This window comes from Cheilinus undulatus, linkage group 23 (assembly GCF_018320785.1).
Source record: "Cheilinus undulatus linkage group 23, ASM1832078v1, whole genome shotgun sequence".
NCBI classification, from domain to species: Eukaryota; Metazoa; Chordata; class Actinopteri; order Labriformes; family Labridae; genus Cheilinus; species Cheilinus undulatus.
In genome coordinates this window covers 28,456,554-28,477,072 of record NC_054887.1, presented here as the reverse complement: position 1 = coordinate 28,477,072, position 20,519 = coordinate 28,456,554, and the positions used below count along the sequence as shown (strand labels likewise).

The following is a 20,519-nucleotide window of genomic DNA, read 5'->3' as shown; positions in this document are numbered from 1 at the left end:
AGAAATATTTAAAGGGATATTTAAAGAGATGCTAAAATGGCTATAAGACTGTCACCAAACCAGAATGTCAATCTGAAATAATACCGGCAAAAGTAACCATGACAACAGAGATGGAAGACTTCAGCAGCTACTACTGGGTTTGTTTGACTTCACCAAACACAATTGCATTGATAACTTTTCTTGTGCTGAAATTCAGTCATCATTTATTCATTTTCTGTTTAAATAAAGCTTCTGCGTGTGGGTGTAGCTGAGTGTCTGCGTGAGTGGACACATGGCCCATTCAGAGAGACAGCGAGAGGCCACCAGCGAGCAGGATGCCCTGCCCCGACGGAGAACAGGCTCTGCACTGTGAACACATGTATCAAGCTGTTTACACGCCACTCAATGTGTGTCCATGTGTGCGCTAGCCCTCATAAAAAGCTCCATCTCAAGTGTGCACTGAGTCATAAAGCATCACATTTATTCATAAAAGTGCAGATTTAAAGCTTGGGCTCCATGTATAGACAGAGGTGAGTCTTTATCTGCAGGTATGTTGTATGTTATGTAAGCACACATACATAGCTGGAGAGGCCTGGAGCATGTGCAGAGCAAATATACTCTTTTCCTCTGCATGTCCTCCTCCCTCTGTGAGTACACCATGTGCTGAAAACCACAGCAGCATTTTTGGAAGACAGTGAGTGAGTGGATGTCACAACAGTTAAATTTAAGGCCGTTCTCTGGCTACTTCCTAAGCTGTCTTGGGGTCACCATTGTCCTCTTACATAAAGAAAAAAAGAAGGTTGACTGCAGATTATTCCAGAAATGGCATGTATGATCTATGAAGAGTATCAGCAACACAATCCCTGAAGATGTCAGTCTACATCAAACTCTTCAATCTACGTCACTTGACTTCCTCCTTCCTGGATAATTACACCTGACAGTGAATGTAAATATTTGATTGTGATAAATGCTTGCGTAGGTGAGTGATCCAGCTGTTGTTTATGAGGACATTCTCCTGTGCCCTGCGTTTATTCTCTCTATTAACTTAACTAACTCTCTAACAACTTAAAAGCTAATATACATATAAATCTGACCAGTGGTCATTCCCCACTCTCTCTCTCTGATTTCCCTATCCACTGTCGTGTCCTCTCTAAATAAAGTAACAGTAAACTACCATGGATGTAACCTGACACGTCAGATGGATTTGTTTCACACATCCATCTGGAAAACCTCTCATAGACAGTGTTTGGGAAAGGGCAGAGGCTTTGAAAATAAACTTAAAGGGTGATTGAATGAACGTTCTGTCTGTCAGATCTTTACGGGCCAATCAGAGCAACAAAACACGTGACATAGCCGCTACCGAGCTGTGCCCCAACCGAAGGAGTAATCTCCATAGAGACAGAACTGCATAACGCGAACCATGGCGACTATAGACATGTCAGTACACGACTTTTGTCATTTTTGAAAAGAAAACAACTTACAGCTGTTCTTTGTTCTTCTTGTAACGAAGAAATGTTGTCAAGTTCTGAGAAAACTGGCGCTTTAGCAGCATCCACGCTAATGTCTTCGCCATTACTCCACCGGCCTCTTGTTGCTGCTTGCTTACGTCACGACTCCGCCGCGCCCCTCGATGCCAAGCTTTGCAAGATGGATTCGCCAGAGAGAAACACGGAAACAGGAATATCCATCTGTTTTGCAAGGTTTAACATGGATATAGTGAGGGAGAAAAGCTGTTAAAAGTGGCCTTCCTGGTTACTGCTGCAAGCTACAAGCAAACTTCCTAAACCAGGAGGGGCACTTTTAACAGCTTTTCCCCTTCAGTATGTGAAATTCAGCTTATTAATGCAAAACAGTGGTTAATCCATCCATTTTCTTTCGCTTATCTGTGGCCGTGTTGTGGTAACAGCAGGCAAAGCAAGACACCTCATGTCAGCCCAGACATCTGTCTCCCTAGCAGCAGTTTCCAACTGAGAGATGAGATGCATAACACCTACAGTGAGGCTTGGGGTCTCCTCCCTGGAGGACATGCCCCGAAGACTCCCGGAACGAGGCAACCAGGAGGCTTCAACCTGCGTGGCTCTACTTTGAGTTCCTCACCATGTTTCTAATGTTGAGCTCAGTCACCCTCCTGAGGAATCTCAATTTGACCGCTTGAACCTCAACCTCATTCTTCTAGTCATTACCCAGAGCTCATGATAATTAAATTGAAAGCTTCGGCTTCCAGCTCCACGATGGTCTGGTACAATGTCTGCAGTACTGCAGATGCTGCACCAACCTGCCCCGTCAATCTCACGGTCCATTCTACCCTCACTCATGAACAAGACCTCAAGACACTTGAACTCCTTCACTGCCCCAGTGCCTACTGGAGGTCCCAAACTGAGGAAGCCAATAGAATCACATCATCTGCAAAAAGCAGAGATGAAATTCTGAGGCCACCAACTGGAAACCCTCCTCCCCTCAACTGTGCCTCGAGATCCTGTCCATGAAAATCACAAACAGAGTCAGAGATAAGGGGCAGGGGAGGCTAACACACACCAGGAACATGTCTGACTTTATGCCCAGGATGCGGAGACAACTTTCACTTTGGTTATACAGACACCTGATGGCTTGACGCAGCAGCCCTGGGACCCCATATTCCTGCAGTACCCCGCACATGGGGGAACACGGTCATAAGCCTCCACCAGGTCCACAAAACAAATGTAGACTGGATGTGCAAACTCCCTTTCTCTCTCAAGAAGCCCTGCGAGAGTAAAAAGCTGGTAAACTGTCCTGTTTATCCTCATGGAGTGCAGTTGTTATGCGAAAGTCTAAAACAAGAACTTAGCAGCAAAAGTGGACGGGGCTGAGCACCACATCTTTCCTCGTCACCTTTTGTTATTGTTTTGATTGAGAGCTCCCTGGCAGTGGAGTTTACACACTGTGTTAAAGCTCATTTTACATGTGAACTCATGGCATTTTTCAGCTAATTTCAGGGAATTCAGCATCTAAAATTTTCAGGGACTGCCTTTCAGAACGCCAAACATTGAAAGATTTTAAGTGTGGCAGGCACTCTCACAACTTAACCCTTGCATTACACAACGAATGAGAGCATATTTTAGAGAATCGGGTGAACATTCTGGCAGTTGTCACATCGAAGGATGTGTGAGGGGAGTTGCATGGCCTAAAGCAGGCAGAGTCTGTCTGATGCTGCAGGTGATGATGCTGCCATCACAGATACACCGGCATGACTCTCGAGGCAGACGCTCAATTACATGAGTTTTTTTCTCACTGTCAGCAGCATCTTGTTCCGGTGAGCATTAAAAATGGACTGGTAGTGGCACAGACATGCTGACTGGTCGGTTTGCAGCTTCAAGTGTGTGCTGCGGTGTTTGACAGTCACATGTGAGGTATTCTTTAATTATAAGGTGCTAAAAGGGTATTTAAAGTGCTTAACATGAGATTTTATGGTATATTTATCCCTGCTTTGAATTAACCCATGCCATTATTGATATTACTTTAAGCACTGTAGTTTGAAAGGTTAAACAATCAATTCATCAAAGTCACAAAAGAATCCTTAACACCACACCTCACTGCAAAATCTGGATGAACAAGATATTTGAGCGTAATAAACATCATTTGAATTGCTGTGATTTATAATTCACTAATTACATTACATAAACAATTCATTGAATCACATAGGGTAAAAAGTCAGTGCAAAGGACAGCTGTGAGGTATTATTCAGTTATATATGATTATTTCATCTCTTCTGATTGGTCAATATTTGCCTTTCCTGAAATAGATCTACTTCACGTCTCCTGTTACTTCACAACAACGTCAAAAAGGATGGTCAAAGAATGGTGACGAAAGACTCCGCCTGCAACGTCTTTATTTTAGAACCTGAAGAACGTGATCGTGAATTCACGCAGCAGAGACAGAGGGCATGATGGGAGGGACCTGGAGGATCCCACACACGCTCAGACGGAGAGGCTTTACATTGTTGTGAGGAATCCTGCGTCAACAAACCCCGGAGAGAGAGAGAGAAAGTGAGACCTGACCCAACAAAGACCCCAGTCTGCTCCTGAAGCTGCCTGTAACACTGCAGGCCTGTTGGAGCTCACATTCATACACCCCCCACCCTCACACTCAATCTCACACACAGTATTCATGCTTCACTAAATTTAGAAAAATCCACCTGGCCTACAAGAGCATCTTAGTCCTGCTTTTTGGACAGAGCCTTCCTTTAGTAAAGAGTGAAAGTTCAAGGTAGTAAGTTGGTCACCTTTGCATGTGTTGTCAAGCGTATTAACAATACAAACAAAACACCGCTCACACCTCAGCTGGAGCTATAAAGGAAGAATATGCAGAGGAATTTACAGTCATTGTTTGCTGAGATAAACCATCATGTTGATGTTTCTGCAGCATGCACTGCATTTTTATCAAATCAAAAAAGCAAAATTAAGCTCTTCGTTTTGTTGTCTCTGGTGACGCCTTTGTTAATTAGCTCTAGTTTCAGGTATGATTCTCATAGCAATCCCTTTACTCTTTAAGTGTTTGCCAATTTGTAAAGACTGAAGAATGAGTAGTAAGTTAATCATCTTTTGCACGTGTTTTAGATCAATACAAATGCACAAAGAAAACGTGCACACCCATAACTCACACCACAACTGGTGCTGAAAATAAAAGAGAGATATGTGGAGGATTTAAAAGTTTACTTTGTGCCTTATTGTTTTGGTTAGCTGCTAAACTGGAAACTGCAATTGTATTGATATTACTGCAGGATGCACTTGTCTATCTATGAGCTTAGAGAGGCGATTTGAAGGCATCTCTTCAGGCTGATTCACAGTGCAACTTCAAAGCGTGATATTTGCACCCCTGTGATGTTTTTAGTTTCACTGGGAAGTGCTGGAAGTGCTGGTTTTAGAGGTACAAACAGAGGAGTTACAACCTATGGATTAAACCTTTTTTATGATTATACCTACGACACCCTGGTAATACAACACAAGAAAATTTTGTCTGTTTAGAGGGGACCCTAGAGGACAAATAGTCAGATTTTTCCCATTCAAAGGGTGCTGACCTCCATGGGCCCCCAGTTTGGCTGGATCCCAGAAACCTTCCACTTTATCCCTCCTTATGGGCAGCCTTGTCTCCACATAACTGTTCTTGAATGTGCATGGCTGTGTTCAACCACCTCCAGGTACAGTGGGGGTCCCCAGTCTCTGGCACCTATGTTTTGGGGGTCCCAGGCTGAAAAGGTTGAGAACCACTGCCTTAGAGGGCACTATGCCAAACATTGCCCACCTACAGGGCTGCAAAAATTGAATTTTGTTAACCTTCAGGGCATCTAAGATTATTGTACATGCAGAATATGTCTAACGCCTGTGTATACGCTCAGGCTACAGGTGATGCTGCTGCCGTCACAGATACACCAGCGTGACTCTCGAGGCGGACGCTCAATTTCATGGGGCTGATCTTAAGTTAATTTTTCCTGCTATCAGCAGCACCTAGTCTGCCAACTCACAGAACCCCCTAGAGTAGTGGTTCTAAACATGGGGGTCGGGCCCCCTTGGAGGTCACAAGACACCAGATGCCTTCCAAAAAAACCAAAACATTTTTTGATTATTCTGTTATCGTTAATTGTATATTTTACCAGTTTTTATAAAAAATAAATCCACAAAATTAGTCAGCACATGGCTGTATTCAACTGTGGCTCAACCATCTCCTGGTACAGTGGGGATCCTCGGTCTCTAGCACCATCGATTTGGGGGGTTATGGGCTGAAAAGTTTGAGAACCCCTGCCCTATAGTGAGCTTTTGCAGTGTTTTTTCAAACATTAAGTTTGCATATAAAATAATCTTAAAACAAATCCTGCAGCTTTTCCTTCACCCAAACTCTGTCTGAGAAGACAAAATCAGCAGATCTGTGGTCTGATTCTGTCTGCAGGAATCTGACAGGAATTATAGCCCCAGGACTCGTTTAAAGGTCCTTCATTCACAGCTGCAGAGCCTCAACAGCACAAGTCTTTACCTGTCTGTGGATTTACCAGAGTGAGTGTGCTGTCTCAGGCTCAGTAGGCCTCTGTGGTGTCTGATTCCCATCCTACGAGCCAGCTGGATTTCTCCCCGTAAACCCAAACGCAGCTCCCCCCGTTGTCTGCACACAAACACACACATGCACACGGACTCACTCACACACACGAACCCACACACTCAGCCTCCTCTTGGAACCAGAGAGACACATATGGCTGGGATACTTCAAGTTGCATAACTGAAGGCAAAAGGCCATTTTAAGCAGGGTTCGCTGCACTGAGGAGACGCTCTGAGTGTGTAAACTTTTCCTACTAAATTCCATTAACATACTGTTTTGTAATAAGATCTCATTGTAGCCAGAAAGATTTTACTAATTTCCAAATGTGCATCCAATGCAAAAACTTTGAGTACGCACAGCTGCAGGTGAGACATAAAGAAAGTTTCAAGCATTTCCTCCAGATTAAGTTTAGATGATGTGCTGAGTGGAGAGAAGCCTTGATAGATAAGAATTAATGCTTCCAGTCACCAATCACCCAAACAGATCACGACTTGTTAATATCCAAGTGTTTGCCACTGACAAAAGCCTTGTGTGTGCAGATTAGCGTAACGACATAGGCTAAATTCCAGCCAATAAATATTAAGCACATTAGCACTGTGAATCCAAGTTACCTGAAGCGCAGCACTTTGCAGCACTGTCAACTCGTCTGCTGCTGCAGGTCAGTCATCCTCAAACACTCAAATCAGCCTGTGAGTTCCACGAGTATAAAATATTCATCTTCAGTTGAAATAGGTGTTGAAACAAGCAGGATAAAAGCCAATCAGCTAACTAAACGAGGCAACAAAACATTACATATGATGCATTTAAGGTCAGCTTGGTAAATTGAGTATTAGGGGAGGGTATGATGTTATGATGTGTTCAAATTAACTTTTAAGAAACGAAAACTTGCATATTGGTAAGAACTTTAAATAAATTCAAGTGTGTGGAGATGAGTTTGTATTTCTTTTTTCTTAGCAATACAAAATAATTGGATTAGCCCCAAAATAGAACTCAATTAATGTTCCAAGACCACTTTTATAGGGATGCACCGATACCAGCATAGGTATTTGCTATTAGGATGGGACCGATCCGATCCAATATCGGTATTAGGTCCGATATGGACATAATTAATGGATCGGATGTCTGACTGACAGCGTCGATCCAAGTGACCGATCCAAATCCATCCTACAGTCTGCGGTAGACCATGAACGCACCGTAGTCTAACACAAGACAGTCTGTGTGTAACTAAGCTAGTATTAGTTAGGATGTTCTTAGCAGTATAATTACCCAGTAGATTAAATGTAAATCTATATTTAGGATAGTCAAAGCTAGTCTAAAGATGAGAGAACACAAAGAAGAGTGGGTGTGACATTAGCCTGATAACGGCGGCTCTGCCCGCCTTCGTTCCTCTTTGCAGATTAATATTGTGCTTTGATATTTGGCCTCTTTTCACTTCGGGTGAGTAGTCATACGTGAGCTTAACTCTTGACAGCCCACATGCCACTTTATTTCCATTTACTACTTTGGAAAACTGTCGTAGGTCGTACCGCGGTCTTCCTGCTAAACGCTAACAGGTTAGCCTATACCGAGGTTCTCATTGTTTACATCCTGTGAAGGGTCAGAGAGGAAGGCTGCGGCCATTAACTGAAGCTACAGCAGTCTCTAGTGGTGGGAGGTTCATTAAAGACAGTACAGACAGGGATTTATAACTTATACTCAGTTGTTGTTGTTTTTTGGGTAATGTTGATATTTATCTTTTAGTAGTGGTTCAAATAAATTTGTTTGGAATACATTTAAATTCAATTCTTTTTTTTTTTTTTTTTTTTTTTTTTTGCTTTTTAATAAGAGGAGCTAGGTGCTTTAATACAGCCTCACATAACCTCACACATTATACCAACAACAATAATAATTGTTAAAAAAAAAAAAATATATATATATATATATATATATATATATATGTATATCGGAATCAGTATCCATATCGGCACATATTTATCGGGACTGGATCGAAACTGAAAAAAGTGGATCGGTGCATCCCTACTTGGTATCATTTTAAAGCCTCTCATTTTATGAGTATGTAGTCAAAGACGGACCATGTCTGCAATTTGATAATATCTTGCATAAATAAGGATGACAGAGTAGAGGAGAATGAGAACTATGCAGTGATAAATTGTCAAGTTGAGGGATGAAGAACATCTGATGTAGGGATGCATGATATTATCGGTCTGGTATCTATATCAGCAGATATCAAAATTTCTGCCGATTTTCACATCCGATATTTTGCCTGTGTATTTCAGCATACATTGACTGTAAATTTTGTCCCTATATACTAATGAATTAGTGGAGTTGTAGGCTGAATCAACAGACCTGTGTCAGTTGAGGTCTTTTTCTTTATTTATCCTCATTCTTTAAACTTTAAAGTGTTTTTAAGGACTAAAGTTTGCTTCCTTGGTCATCCTCAACCCTTAAAGTATGTCCAAAAGGACTGAAATTTCTTGTCTGAAAAGCATATTTAAGTATTGATATCGACTAAAATGAATCTGTAAATATCGGCATATCAGATTAAATTAAGTATCATGCATCCCTAATCTAATGAGAATAAAACAAACTTCTGAAATAATTTTAATGTTATCAAGTACTCATGTTTATACTCTGTACTCTTGCTCTTGAAAAAAGTGTCATCAGTGCATCCCTACTTATTTTCTTTATTTATTAGACTATTTGCACTGTTAAGCTTGTGTATAGGCTTAATCATTTTTCCAGTCTGTTAATTATTGTGTAAATTAAATGGCATAAATGAAGAGATGAAATAAAGGCATCATCATTGTGTAGTTCAGTAATCCTTACTGCAGGACACTTGTTGCATCACTCTTTGGGAGGTTTTTGTTCTGCTCTGTTGCGCAAATGAAGTAAAAGCATGTAAAAAAAAACATAATCAGGACATCCCTAATTGAATGATTTAGATGCACTCATGTTAACTTATGTTCACACAAGTTGCAGCAGAGTTGCACAAGATATAAACCATTTAAGAGTAATGAGTATGTCGAACTGTATCTGGAGGTTATTGTAGGCCATCTCCTACTACACTGCGCTTCATTTTACTACTATGCTGATATGCATTTACAATACAAACCATAAGAGGGAAGTGTGTACTCTAGTCATTTAAGGCACAAACTGGGAGAACACCGAGTTTTATTTTGAAGGTGGTTGCTATAAAGGCTCATTAGCTGCTGCTAGGAGAAAGGAAAGCATCTCAGATGTCACAATTAACTGTTCATACGCCTCCCTGAGCCCTAAACCTTCACTTGCATGTCATGATCTTAAGCAAAACTGTTGATTTTTTCATAATAGCGACATGAAGATGAAGAAGGATGAAAACTGTCCATGTAGATATTTACTGTTTTAGGATTTCCACATGAGATAATGGCAGGTGCTACTAAAGCAAAAGCAATTAATATGCAACATAAACTATAAATACACTAAAAGGATGCCCTTGTGTCAGAGAAGTTCAACTTTAACCTACAGATAGCTGTAGAATTCATTTAATATTGCATCAAAACAGGGACCAAAAGGAATAGAAAGGTAAAAGGCCATTGCCCTACATAACAGACAATATGAAAATACATGCCAGTCTGTACTAATTTCTCAAAAATGTTCCTCCAGAAGGCTCATATCATTACATTTATGTAAAAAACACAAGTTTTACATCTGCATCTACATCTGTGTTTAGGTTTTTGCATTTGTCTTGTTAAAAATGTGTCTTAAAGTTAAGAAATTTGTTTAAAAGCATGTATAAAGAAGCAGAGAAACTGCAGAGAAACTTGCATCCTGGACCTCAAGGCTTAAATTGTGAATGGAGAGCCGGGTATCACATGCACAAATACACACTGATGAAAACACAGACACTGGAGTCATTACCCTCCTTCTACTGTCAAATAAAATATTCAAAAAGTGAGATAAAGGTGATTATTTCCCTCTGAGGAGCTGAAAAGCCAATCAGCAGGGCCCAATCAATCACCCCATTTACCCTGATGGATCTCTCCTAACCCTAATCGATTACTTACATTGGTGTTGAGCACACAGTCGATCTCCCCGGCCTCAGACAGTTCACTCAGGTTCCTGTCCCAGTGTAAAAGCTGTTCACTACTGTCTAGGATTTCCATGGTTTCACACGAACTGTCTTTGTCTTTGGTCGTTTTCTTGCTGGTTTATTCTCTCCTCCAAGTCGTAAAGGGTTTCGTTGCAGACTGAAGGACCAAACCCCAGCTAGAAAAAATCCGTCAAAAAAGTTCCCAACAACTTCCAGAGGCACGTCCTGTTGGTGCAGACTCGAGGGATAAATGTGGGTTATGTGTGGAAGCTGCAGCAGCAAGACCGAAGCTGAGTCTCGTTTTTATTGTTGTTGTTTTTGTTGTTATTGTTGTTTATCATCTCCTCTCTTCTTCATGGGTCCACAGGCAGCTCCCAGCAGCCTCTCTTCCCTTTTCTTCCCTCCTGCTGCTCCTCCTCACGGCCCAGACACACAGGAATGCAGGGGAGGAGTTACTGAGGAAGAGAAAATATAGAGCTAAAAAGGAATAAAATAAAGACATACGGTAAAGTACATTATTAAAACTTACAATCACTACTCTTTAACACACCGCGTATTAAATTAAAGAGACAAAACTCATTTTAATAAATATGTTCCAGCTGTTATGACATACTTTTTAAATCCCTGAAGCAACAAATTTAAAGTTCCGGTTCATGCCTTCAAAATAAAGCACTCGCACCTCATTTAAAGCCACCCTAATTAATTCAGTACATGTTTACACTCATAAATATCCGTACAATTAGAATTGTATTGTATCCTGAAACTGAAGAAGACATTTATAAGTGGAACTCCATTGAAATCCATCGTGTACAGCGTATAAGGTTTGCTCTAAAAAGACGGAGCCTTTATTCTGAAGACGAATTCATTAAAACAAAGAATATCCTTCTTTCGGCAAATAATGTTATAGCTAGCTAAATATTTCCCCGACTGCGCCCTCTACTTCGCCAATTTCCTCTATTTTTTTCATTTTAAATCGTGTGTTTTGATATTTTCATGCTTTTATTTTACACCAGCTTCAGCTGTTACCGGGTTTTATTCTCCGTTTACCTCCGCAAACTTCACGAAGCTTCCATCGGCTGAATCCACAGGTTTTTCCCCACAACTCTAGTCCCGCCCAATTCCAATCCAACCAATCAGATCACACTCGTGTTAAAAGTCCATTCGAAAGTGAAGTTAAGCCTTCCCAGAGTGTTCAACGGACAAGTGATGCAGCCAATCAGCAAAGATTTTGAGAGACGCTGTAGCCAATTACTTAAGGCCAAGAATCCCATTGACTAAAGCCCGCCTTTTGCATTTGGAGACAGCCAATCAAAGCCCAATTATTAAAGGGATTTAAAAAGATAAGTGAATTAAAAACAGTGGGAGTATTTCAAGTATTCTTTATCAAAATACACATGTATATAAGTTTTTTTTTAAAATATCTTTAATGTACTTTCTTTGAACATATCTTTTTTTACGAATTTATGTATTTTAAGCTTCTTTTAATTGTCTATTTGTTACTTTTATCATATTATTGTGCACAACGCTAATTAGTGGGTTGAGGAGACATTAACACAATCAAGGTTAATCCTGCATGTTCTGACAATAAAGCACAAACGCAACCCTTAAGACAAACCTGGTGTAAAATAAGGCTCTTTTATTGGAGCCGTTAACAAAGGAAATAACAAGAAGCGAGCTGAAAGTAACGAGTCACTGCCCAGAAAGGAAATGAAAAACAGATCAGAGCGATAACAACTGACACGAAAGTGACAAAGCAGATAATGGGGTGTAGATAAAACAAAAACACAGAAAACTTCCTTTTGTGTTCTGTTTGGAGACATAAACAAGAGCAAAATGCAGTAGAAACAGGAAGGAACTGACTACAATTGAAGGTTAACTAATTTTATCTTGAGAAAGACTGTTTTTGTTGCATAAGTCAAACTTTCTTCAAGTTCAGGGAATATTTTTGGATAGCATAACAAAATATCAAATCCACAAACTGTTCTCCACAGTCTCGACTTACCTTTTTGGTTCCTCTCATTTAACTTTTGATTTTAATTAAATGTTTTGTTGTTTTTCTTTGCTTTATTTAAAAGGTTGTTCTTAAAGCTGAGGCAAAGTTTTGTTTCATATAATTTCATCAAAACAAACCATAAAGACACAGCAACAAAAAGTCCCCTCTGACTAAAGAAGGGACTAATTCAATTTTAGAAGCCAAAGGTTTCTGGTTATTCGGCCTTGTGTTCATTCCATGCTTGTGACAAAACTCTCTCAAAAACAATTTAGAGGAATTTTAGTCAAACTTTGCATTAATGTCCACTCTGACAAAAGGATTTACTTACATTTTGGAGACTGTAGGTCACACGAAAAGGTCATTTAGCCTCATCTTCATCCCTTGCTTGAGAATGGAATATCTTTGGATTGCTTTGAGGGATTTTCTTCAAACTTTGTGGGAAGGCCACTCTGACTCAAGGATTTACTGGCTGGATTTTGAGGTTGTACGTAAAGGTTGTTGGGCCTCATATGAAACACTCCCTTTTTAACACTATATAGGGATTTCCTCCAAACTTTGCTCACATATCCACTCTAAATCAAAGATGAACTGTCTTGATTTTGGAGATACTTCGTGTTCATCCGTTGCTCTGAGCAGGATACCGCAATGATTTGTGGGATAAACACCAAACTTTGAACCCAATATCTCAAGAGTGCTTTAAGGGATTTTCTTTAAACTTTGCACAGATGTCCACTCTGATTCAGAGATTTACTTTCTTGATTCTGGAGACTGTCAGCCAATCATCAGGGTAATTTGGGCCTCATATTCATGCCTTGCTTGTGAGTATATCTTAAGAGTGCTTTATGGGATTTTCCTCAAACTTTCCACAAATGTCCACTCTGATTTGAGGATTTATTTTTGAGGTACAAGATGCAAGCCCACTTCAGTTCTTCCTCTTGACCCAACACTGTGCTTTCAGTGTCCAGGAATCGTATTCCTCATAGTGGCAGTTTACCACCAGACCACCTAGTTATCTTCTTATGTATTTCTTTGCTTTATTTAAAAGGCTGCACTTCAAACTATAGCATATTTTTGTTTCTATTTTAATATATGTTGATAAAACTATATAACTATAACTATAACCATGACAAAAATGCATAAAGGTTACCTCAAAGTCAGGTTTTATTTTCAAGTTTTCTATCTCATATAGTTTTGAGTTTCTTTGCTTGAGCAGTATGTCAAATTTTTAATTCTTGAACTTTTGTAAATAAAATCACTGAAATTAATGTTGGAGATGAAGGTTTTTAATGACTGACGATGATGTGAATCAGGAGTTTTTGATTTTACCTTACTGCTAGAAAATTGAGCTCTACTTTAAAACAGAAGATCTGGAACAGTTGTGAGACTCAGGCTGATTTTAACTTTACATTCAAGCAATAGTCAAAAATCTAACAACCAGTTTCAGACCTGTCAAATTCAGCCTTACCCTCTATTCCTGAGCTGCAACAAGACACGATTTTACTGGAATAAAGAAAAACTGATCACTTTTGTGTATATTACTCATCAGGAGTAAGAGATGCTTTTCATGGAGTTACAACTTCTACATTGTCCTCAAACACAGTGAAATGAACCTTCACCTCTGACTCCAACATTTTTCTCACACTTTAAACTTCAGTACAAACAAAAAAGGTTATAAACTGTCTTTTACCTGGTTATATACATGATCAAATACATGTTAAACGTAATTATACTACAAATGTGGGCTCTCTGCTTCTCCTGATGCCTCAGAGTCTGCAGCAGTCAGGGTGTCAAAGAATATTCTGTCCCCCTTCTCTTAGGCGAGTCAGTCCCTTTTCTTGGTGGCATTCAGGTACTCTTCTTTTTTTTGGTGAAACAAGAAAATACAAAAAGAAGTTGTCTTGTTGAGCGAAGACGAAGAAAAAGACCTTCAGAGTTTGTCTCGAACACTTTCGCTCAAAAAGACAATGTTGTCTGCAGAAGAAAAAGAAAGAGGAAGTAGTTATTCATCTAAACAGCTGTAATGTTTGTAATAAAGTGGCACGTGTGTTTCTGTCTGACCTGCTATGATGGTGGTGGCCTGCCGTCTCACTTGGTTCTTGTCCACGTACTCTCCATAGTCCAGTTTCCCATCAACGAGGATCCTAGACCTGAAACACGGAGACAAACTCCAGATTATTCACATGATTCATAAAAGATTTCAAAGGTTGGGAGGCTTTTGTTGGCTCAAGTGGATTATCAAGATTTACTAGTTTTACATTTGATCTGGAGGCAGGGCACCAAAATAAAGGGCGTAAAGCCTCAGAGGGATTTCTCTCAAAAGTTCTACTTGGAAATATTTTGGCAAACGAACCAGAGGAAACTTGAGATAAATTACAAATTCTTGATACGTCAGTAATCATGAACAACATTTATGCACACAACACTGCAAATGTCTACAACAAATGATTTATAAAGAGACTTGTTTGAAATAGAAAGGGCATAATACATTAAACAGCAATGAATAATTACATTAAATTGATTTTGTAATTTTCAAACCCAACAGATAATTTGCAAGGCTCCAAAAGATTTCTCTTTAAAAGGTTTGGAGTGTGCCTCTGGAAAATTCTGTTTAAGAGGTCACATATTTTACCCCTTTGAAAATATCAAAGGGGTAAAATTACACCAAATTGCACCGAATTGTCTAGGAGACTCTATAAAATATGCATGTTTTGTCCTGTTTCATTGTTTTGTTACACCTTTTGTACTTTCTTAGGCCCGAGCTCTATTATTTTTTATTGAATATATCTGATTGACTTAAAAAAAATCAAAAAAATTTGGGTCACAATTCTCCTTGAGGAGTCAATGGTGGGTCCTGTGACTCAACCAGTTGAGACCACTGATTTTAATGTATAGTTCTTTTAGGCATCAATAAAATTCCAAGACCAGAACAGGTTTTTAAGACACATTTCATGTTGAAAAGGATGCCAGTAGCATAACAACACAGAAAAAAGATCAAATAAATAAAACTTTTAGTTTAGAAAAATACACTGTTTTCCTCTTAAATGCAGTGAAATAGAATGAGTGACTGGAGGTCGTACCCTTTCTTGACATATTGGTATGCCACATCTCTCAACCCAGGCTTGAACACAGAAATACGATGCCATGTTGTCTTCTGACTGATGTCACCTGGAAGAAGAAACACAGAGGCAGATTAAATCTGTCTTGTATCATACTTATTCTGCTACAACATTTTTTAGTTTGACAAAACTTTGAAAGATTAAAAACAAAAAGATAAGCACAGAATCAGAACATTCAGAACTAAACAGACAACACTTCTAAGTAGCCATGATGGAAATAATGACATGTCCTTCATATAGGTGTATTAAATTTCTGTCATTGGAGCCACATTTTGATTAAAGTGACATATAAAATGTCTACCCCATTCCTGACTGGACAAAACCCCCTCCTTTTACAGTCTTAAACTAAATAACCTTCAGTCAGTTCGTAGTCTGCAGTTTTTGAGCTCTTTTGACGTATGATCTTTAAACTAAAACAGTGAATGATGCATTGAGTTTGTAAATAAATACTTCAGGGACAGATGCAGTATTATTGAGAGTCTGCTGATTTAATTCACCATCACATGCTGATCATTTAAACCTTGAGATCAGACAACAATAATCTGTCATGTGTTTAGACAGGATGGTGTAACACTGCCCTCTTGTGGCAGAAAAGATAATTGCAGCCAATCTAAAGCAAAACAACAATACAGCAAATAGTTACAAGCCTAACCACAACTGTCCAGTACCTTAAAAACAATATTTACTTTATGCTTATCTTAAACTTGAAATTACTGATTTTCTCTTTGGTTGTTTCTCTTTTCAGAGGAACCAAAATCAGTTGCAATTCCATCCACTTTAAATTATATAGAAGTTTTTGCTTTTTCAGACTTCTGCTTCATTTGTGTTTTCATTATTGATTTGCATGTCTTGTCTAGCTTGTAATAAAATGTGCTATATAAATACATATTTGTGCCTTACTTCTTCAGCACCATCATCTAAATTTGTACCTGCTGTGCTCGTCTCGCTGTCTCCAGAGCGCCACATTTCATTGGTCGCCATCGAGAAGATGGTGACAGGGTTTCGACCATCCACTTGTCTCATCACCGGATCCTGACCCACTCGGCCTAACAGCTGAACGCGGTTTATCGCTGGAATAGGACACACAAGAAAATCTATTTTTAGACTAATTCTAATGGGTAATCATAAAGACTTACTAAATGAGACAAAGTTTACTCACATCTTTCCAGAATGAGGTTGGTGTCTGTGCTCCTGTATCTCACCGCCTGTCTGAAGATCTGTGCACCAATGATATACAACGTTTACATTTAAAATGCATCTTTTCACACAAACTCAAGTGTTTTTTTCTTGTCATGTTTTGTTGTTAATCATTTCTTTCTCACCTGCGCTGACGCACTTCTAAACATCTTCTCTGCGCTACACAGACAGCTCTGAGGGAAACAGCTGAGGAAGGGTTTGCAGGCTGATCTGAAGAACACAAAAAAGCAGAAAATGTGTGTTTAGATTGTGTATGGTATGATTTTTCCACACAGGCTTACAGTTGCAATTAAAACCCCCAATGCAAATCAGGTTTGTTGTGAAAATCTACAGACTTTCAGCTGTTTTCAATGAATAAATCAAATAAATGGAATTTTAGTGCTTCAAGTGGTTTCCCCAGATTCAACTGAAAATGCAACTTAAGACCTCTCTTCATGGCAGCATCTTTAGCACTTAGTAGATCACCCCTTTGCTTCAAAGACCTCCTGCAAACATATCCAGACACCAGCTTCTGGTAACGCTCTTGAGGAATCTTAACCCATTCCTCATGTGCAACTTGCAATATTCTTGGGCCTGCATGCTACAACTGCCTTCTTCAAATCCCACCAGAGATTTTCTATGGGGTTAAAGTCAGGCCACTGTGATGGTCATTGTAGAATTTGAGGTATGATTGGGATCGTTGTCCCATTGGAAGGTCCAAAGCTTCAGTTTCCTCACAGACGGCATGACGTTACCTACTAGGATTTCCTGATACTTCAATGAATCCATCTGTCCTTCCACACGCTGCAGGTTTGCAGTGCCAGAGGATGCAAAGCAGCCCCAGAGCATCACCGAGCCAACGGCATACCAAACTGTGTACACAGTGTTCTTTTCAGCATATGCTTCATTCTTCTACCTCCAGATGTACCGCTGATCAATCACGCCAAAAAGTTTCAGTTTTGTTTCATCGTTCCACAGAACAGAGTCCAAAAAAAAAAACCTCTGTGGCTTTTTATATGATTTTAAATCAATTGGAGCCGACTATTCTTGGTCTTTTGGGTCAGTAGTGGTGTATGTCTTGGAGTTCTGGCATGGAAAGTGTCTGTGTTCAGTACTCGCCTTACGAAACCTCAGCCCCAAGTTTTGCTGGAGGTCTTTTGCAGTCACTCAAGGGTTTTTCACAACCTGCCTTCTCAGATATCTGGTTGCATTTTTGGGTAAACCAATAGAAGCATTAATTGTGCTGAGCTATTCCAATTGCTTTTGTTTGACTGGTTCATTGACTGCAAATTTTCACAGTAAACCTAAATTCGCAGTGGAGGGTTTAATCATTTTGATTGCAACTGTAAGTGCATCATCCCCTCTACTATCCCCTAATGTTATCCAGCAATAATCACTTAGGTGTACAATTTCATCAAGCCGTATAATAGCCATTATTGACTGTAAATGCTACACAAGTTCTTACTTTGTTACGGTTGAGCCTGAATGTCAAGAAATAAAAGATCAGAGGGTTAAATACTTGGTTTGATTGTCACAAGTAAATCTTTAAGTCATTTTGTAAATATAATAAATCTTTAGATTCCTTAAATATTCGGTGACATCCTCTTCCTGTCTGTAGACAGTGTAATAAGACATAATAGCCTGAGTAGTAAAGATGTTAAGTAGAAGTAAATAACAGACTTTTAATGGGGTTAACGTGGTTATAATGTGTCTGTACAGATTTAGGGGCCTGTAATAAGAGCCTTCAATGCTGACATGGTCTCAAAGGCACAGCAGAGCTTTTTTTACAGCAGCAATGAGGCTGAGCTCTCCCGCCATCACACCGTTACGTCAAATAATTCTTTAAAAGTGACGTTTTACGTAAAGTCTTTGGTTTACAGTTAGCGGGGTTTCAAACAGTAACGATGTCGACACGTGTGAATAGAAAACGTCGTCAAATATAAAAGCAAAAGAGAAAAACTACATGAGAAAACTTACCAGGTGCAACACAAGTGAACAGACTTCGGTAACCTCAAGCAGTTTCCGGTCCGTCTCCAATACAGATCCGGCAATCCACCGAAGGGCGGCAAAGTTCCGCTTCTCAAGTAAGTGCTCAAAAATCCATGTTGATGTCACATGATTTTATAAATATTCTCGGCATTAACATTTTCCGTGAAAATTCATAGTTCACTTTTTTAATGTACAGGAAGGTTTAGTTGTATGAAGTTCAGAAAATGAGGCCCTGTGCGGCCATGGACCCATGAATATTGTTTACATGCATGTGTGTTTGATCCAGTGGTGGATTTAGCAATACTGGGGCCCTAGGCAAACACAGACATGAGGCCCAATGTTCTCCCCCTTTGAAATTTTTATTTATGAAAGAAAGTCCTACTTGTGACTTGATTTAAAAAAATTTTAGCAATGTTTTTGTACATAAATGTCCGGGCAGATTTGGAAACTCTAATGGGACATCTGGTAACCAAATGATATCAGAGCAATGTAATACTAAATTTGCATGTTCATTTAAATGGCAGACGACAATTTAGTCAATTTTGGATTTTATTTTTTTATATTTTATTTTAATGGTCATGTTTTACTACCAAAAATGTCTCGAGAAATTGATATTTGATCAACATCTCTTCTGAAATGTTTTATAAAGTAACAATAACACCAAATTGCTTGCTGTTGGTATTTTTCACATGAAAAAACATGAAAAAAATATTTACTTTCATCATTTAAAGCTGTAATGCCATAATAACACAACCAAGTTTACTTTATATTTTGAGCTCTTAGTGAGCGCGTCAAGCCTTTGAATCTTAAATGGCCAGAATACAGGTCCTTACAAGAGAAAGGGTTAAGTCATGTGTTCAAGGGGCCCCCAGTAGTTCTGGGCCCCAGGTAATTGCCTACCTTTGCCTAATAATTAAGACCACCTTTGGTTGGATCAGTAGCTTTGGTGATAGCATCTGGGCTAATAGTTTCTTCATTGCTACTTTTTAACCCATTTTCACCCCCATTTCTGCTCATTTTTCCCACTTTTAATCCAGTTTTGTTTTTTTTTCTGCCAATGTTGCTGGTTTTTGCCACTTTTCAGCCATTTTGCCACTTTTTGCCACTTTAAACCTTTTTTTTTAAACACCACCATTCCCATATTTGTCCATTTTTTAATTTTTAACCCATTTTTGCCATTTTCCATGTATGACATTTGTTACCACTTGCCACCAATTTTTGCTACTTTTATCCCATTTATTCCACAATACAAACCCACCTTTGCCAGTATTTTGCCCCTTAACACATTTTCACTTTTTCTTGCCCATTTTGCTGCTTTTTGGCACTTGTCATGCATTTCCCCCCTTTTCAGCCATTTTGCTATTTTTTGCCACTAAGCCCATTTTGACCTTTTTAAACCATCTTAGTCACTTTATTGCAACCTTTAAGCCGTTTTAAGCCTTAAGCCGTTTTTTTGCCACTTTTAACACATTTAACCACTAACAACCCCTTTTTTTCCTGGCACTTTAACACATTTTTGCCACTTTTGACCAATTTCTCATCTTTTTGCCTCTGTTATTCTATTTTGACCTCTTTTTTTTGCACTTTTTGCCCTTTAATTGCCACTATAAATCCATTTTTTGTCACTACCAACCCATTTGCCACTTTTTTGCTAATTTGCAGTCATTTATGCCACTTTTACATTGGTGGCACTTTTAATCTATTTATGCCGCTACCAACCCTTCTTTACTTTTTTTGCCACTTTTGACCAATTTTACAGTTTTTTCCACTCTGGTTGCCTATTTTTGCCACTTTTTGCCACATGTTACCCATTTTTAACAACTGAATAAATAATTGTGGCAAAAATGGTTAGAAAAATGGTTAACATGTGTTATAAAGTGACACATATACATTACACCGCGTTCCAGGTTATTATGCAAATGACATTTTTCTCTTATTTTCCAAAATATTAATGCAAATGACAGTCAGAATATTTTTCAAGTCATCAGCCATTGGAGCATAATTCAAATGTTTAATTACACCTGGGCAGCGCAAATGTGTGCATCACTGATCATCAACTGGCAGCCCAGTGGCCATATCAGTCCCCCCATGGCTTCCTGTCCAGCCCCCAAAAGATCATTAAATTTAGAAAAGA

At 39.2% G+C, this 20,519-nt stretch overlaps 2 protein-coding genes across 2 annotated transcripts in view; both read right to left on the bottom strand.

Annotated features, from left to right (window-relative positions):
• creb3l2 (cAMP responsive element binding protein 3-like 2) overlaps window positions 1-10,656 on the bottom strand; it is a 49,495-nt gene extending 38,839 nt beyond the window's left edge. Inside the window, exon 1 of the mRNA XM_041781122.1 lies at window positions 10,086-10,656. Within this exon, the coding sequence (XP_041637056.1) occupies window positions 10,086-10,184 (99 nt within the window). The 5' untranslated portion in view covers window positions 10,185-10,656. The remainder of the gene's footprint in view (window positions 1-10,085) is intronic.
• Window positions 10,657-13,247: 2,591 nt separating this feature from the next.
• On the bottom strand, window positions 13,248-18,457 carry ssbp1 (single-stranded DNA binding protein 1). Its single transcript, XM_041780342.1, has 7 exons — window positions 18,374-18,457; window positions 16,543-16,627; window positions 16,380-16,437; window positions 16,150-16,290; window positions 15,182-15,269; window positions 14,163-14,251; window positions 13,248-14,075 (listed from the first exon to the last, which is right to left on the bottom strand). The coding sequence occupies exons 2-7, from the start codon at window positions 16,564-16,566 to the stop codon at window positions 14,032-14,034; spliced, it is 444 nt and encodes a 147-aa protein (XP_041636276.1). The 5' UTR covers window positions 16,567-16,627; window positions 18,374-18,457; the 3' UTR covers window positions 13,248-14,031.
• Window positions 18,458-20,519: the final 2,062 nt, after the last annotated feature.

Bases quoted from the DNA above. Each gene is read 5' to 3' on its own strand.
- ssbp1 (XM_041780342.1), bottom strand. From the start codon at position 16,566: ATGTTTAGAAGTGCGTCAGCGCAG. The intron at 16,291-16,379 runs GTGAGTAAACTT...GTCCTATTCCAG, and splicing joins CAACCTCATTCTGGAAAGAT to CGATAAACCGCGTTCAGCTG. The intron at 14,076-14,162 runs GTCAGACAGAAA...TTTCTTCTGCAG, and splicing joins GGCCACCACCATCATAGCAG to ACAACATTGTCTTTTTGAGC.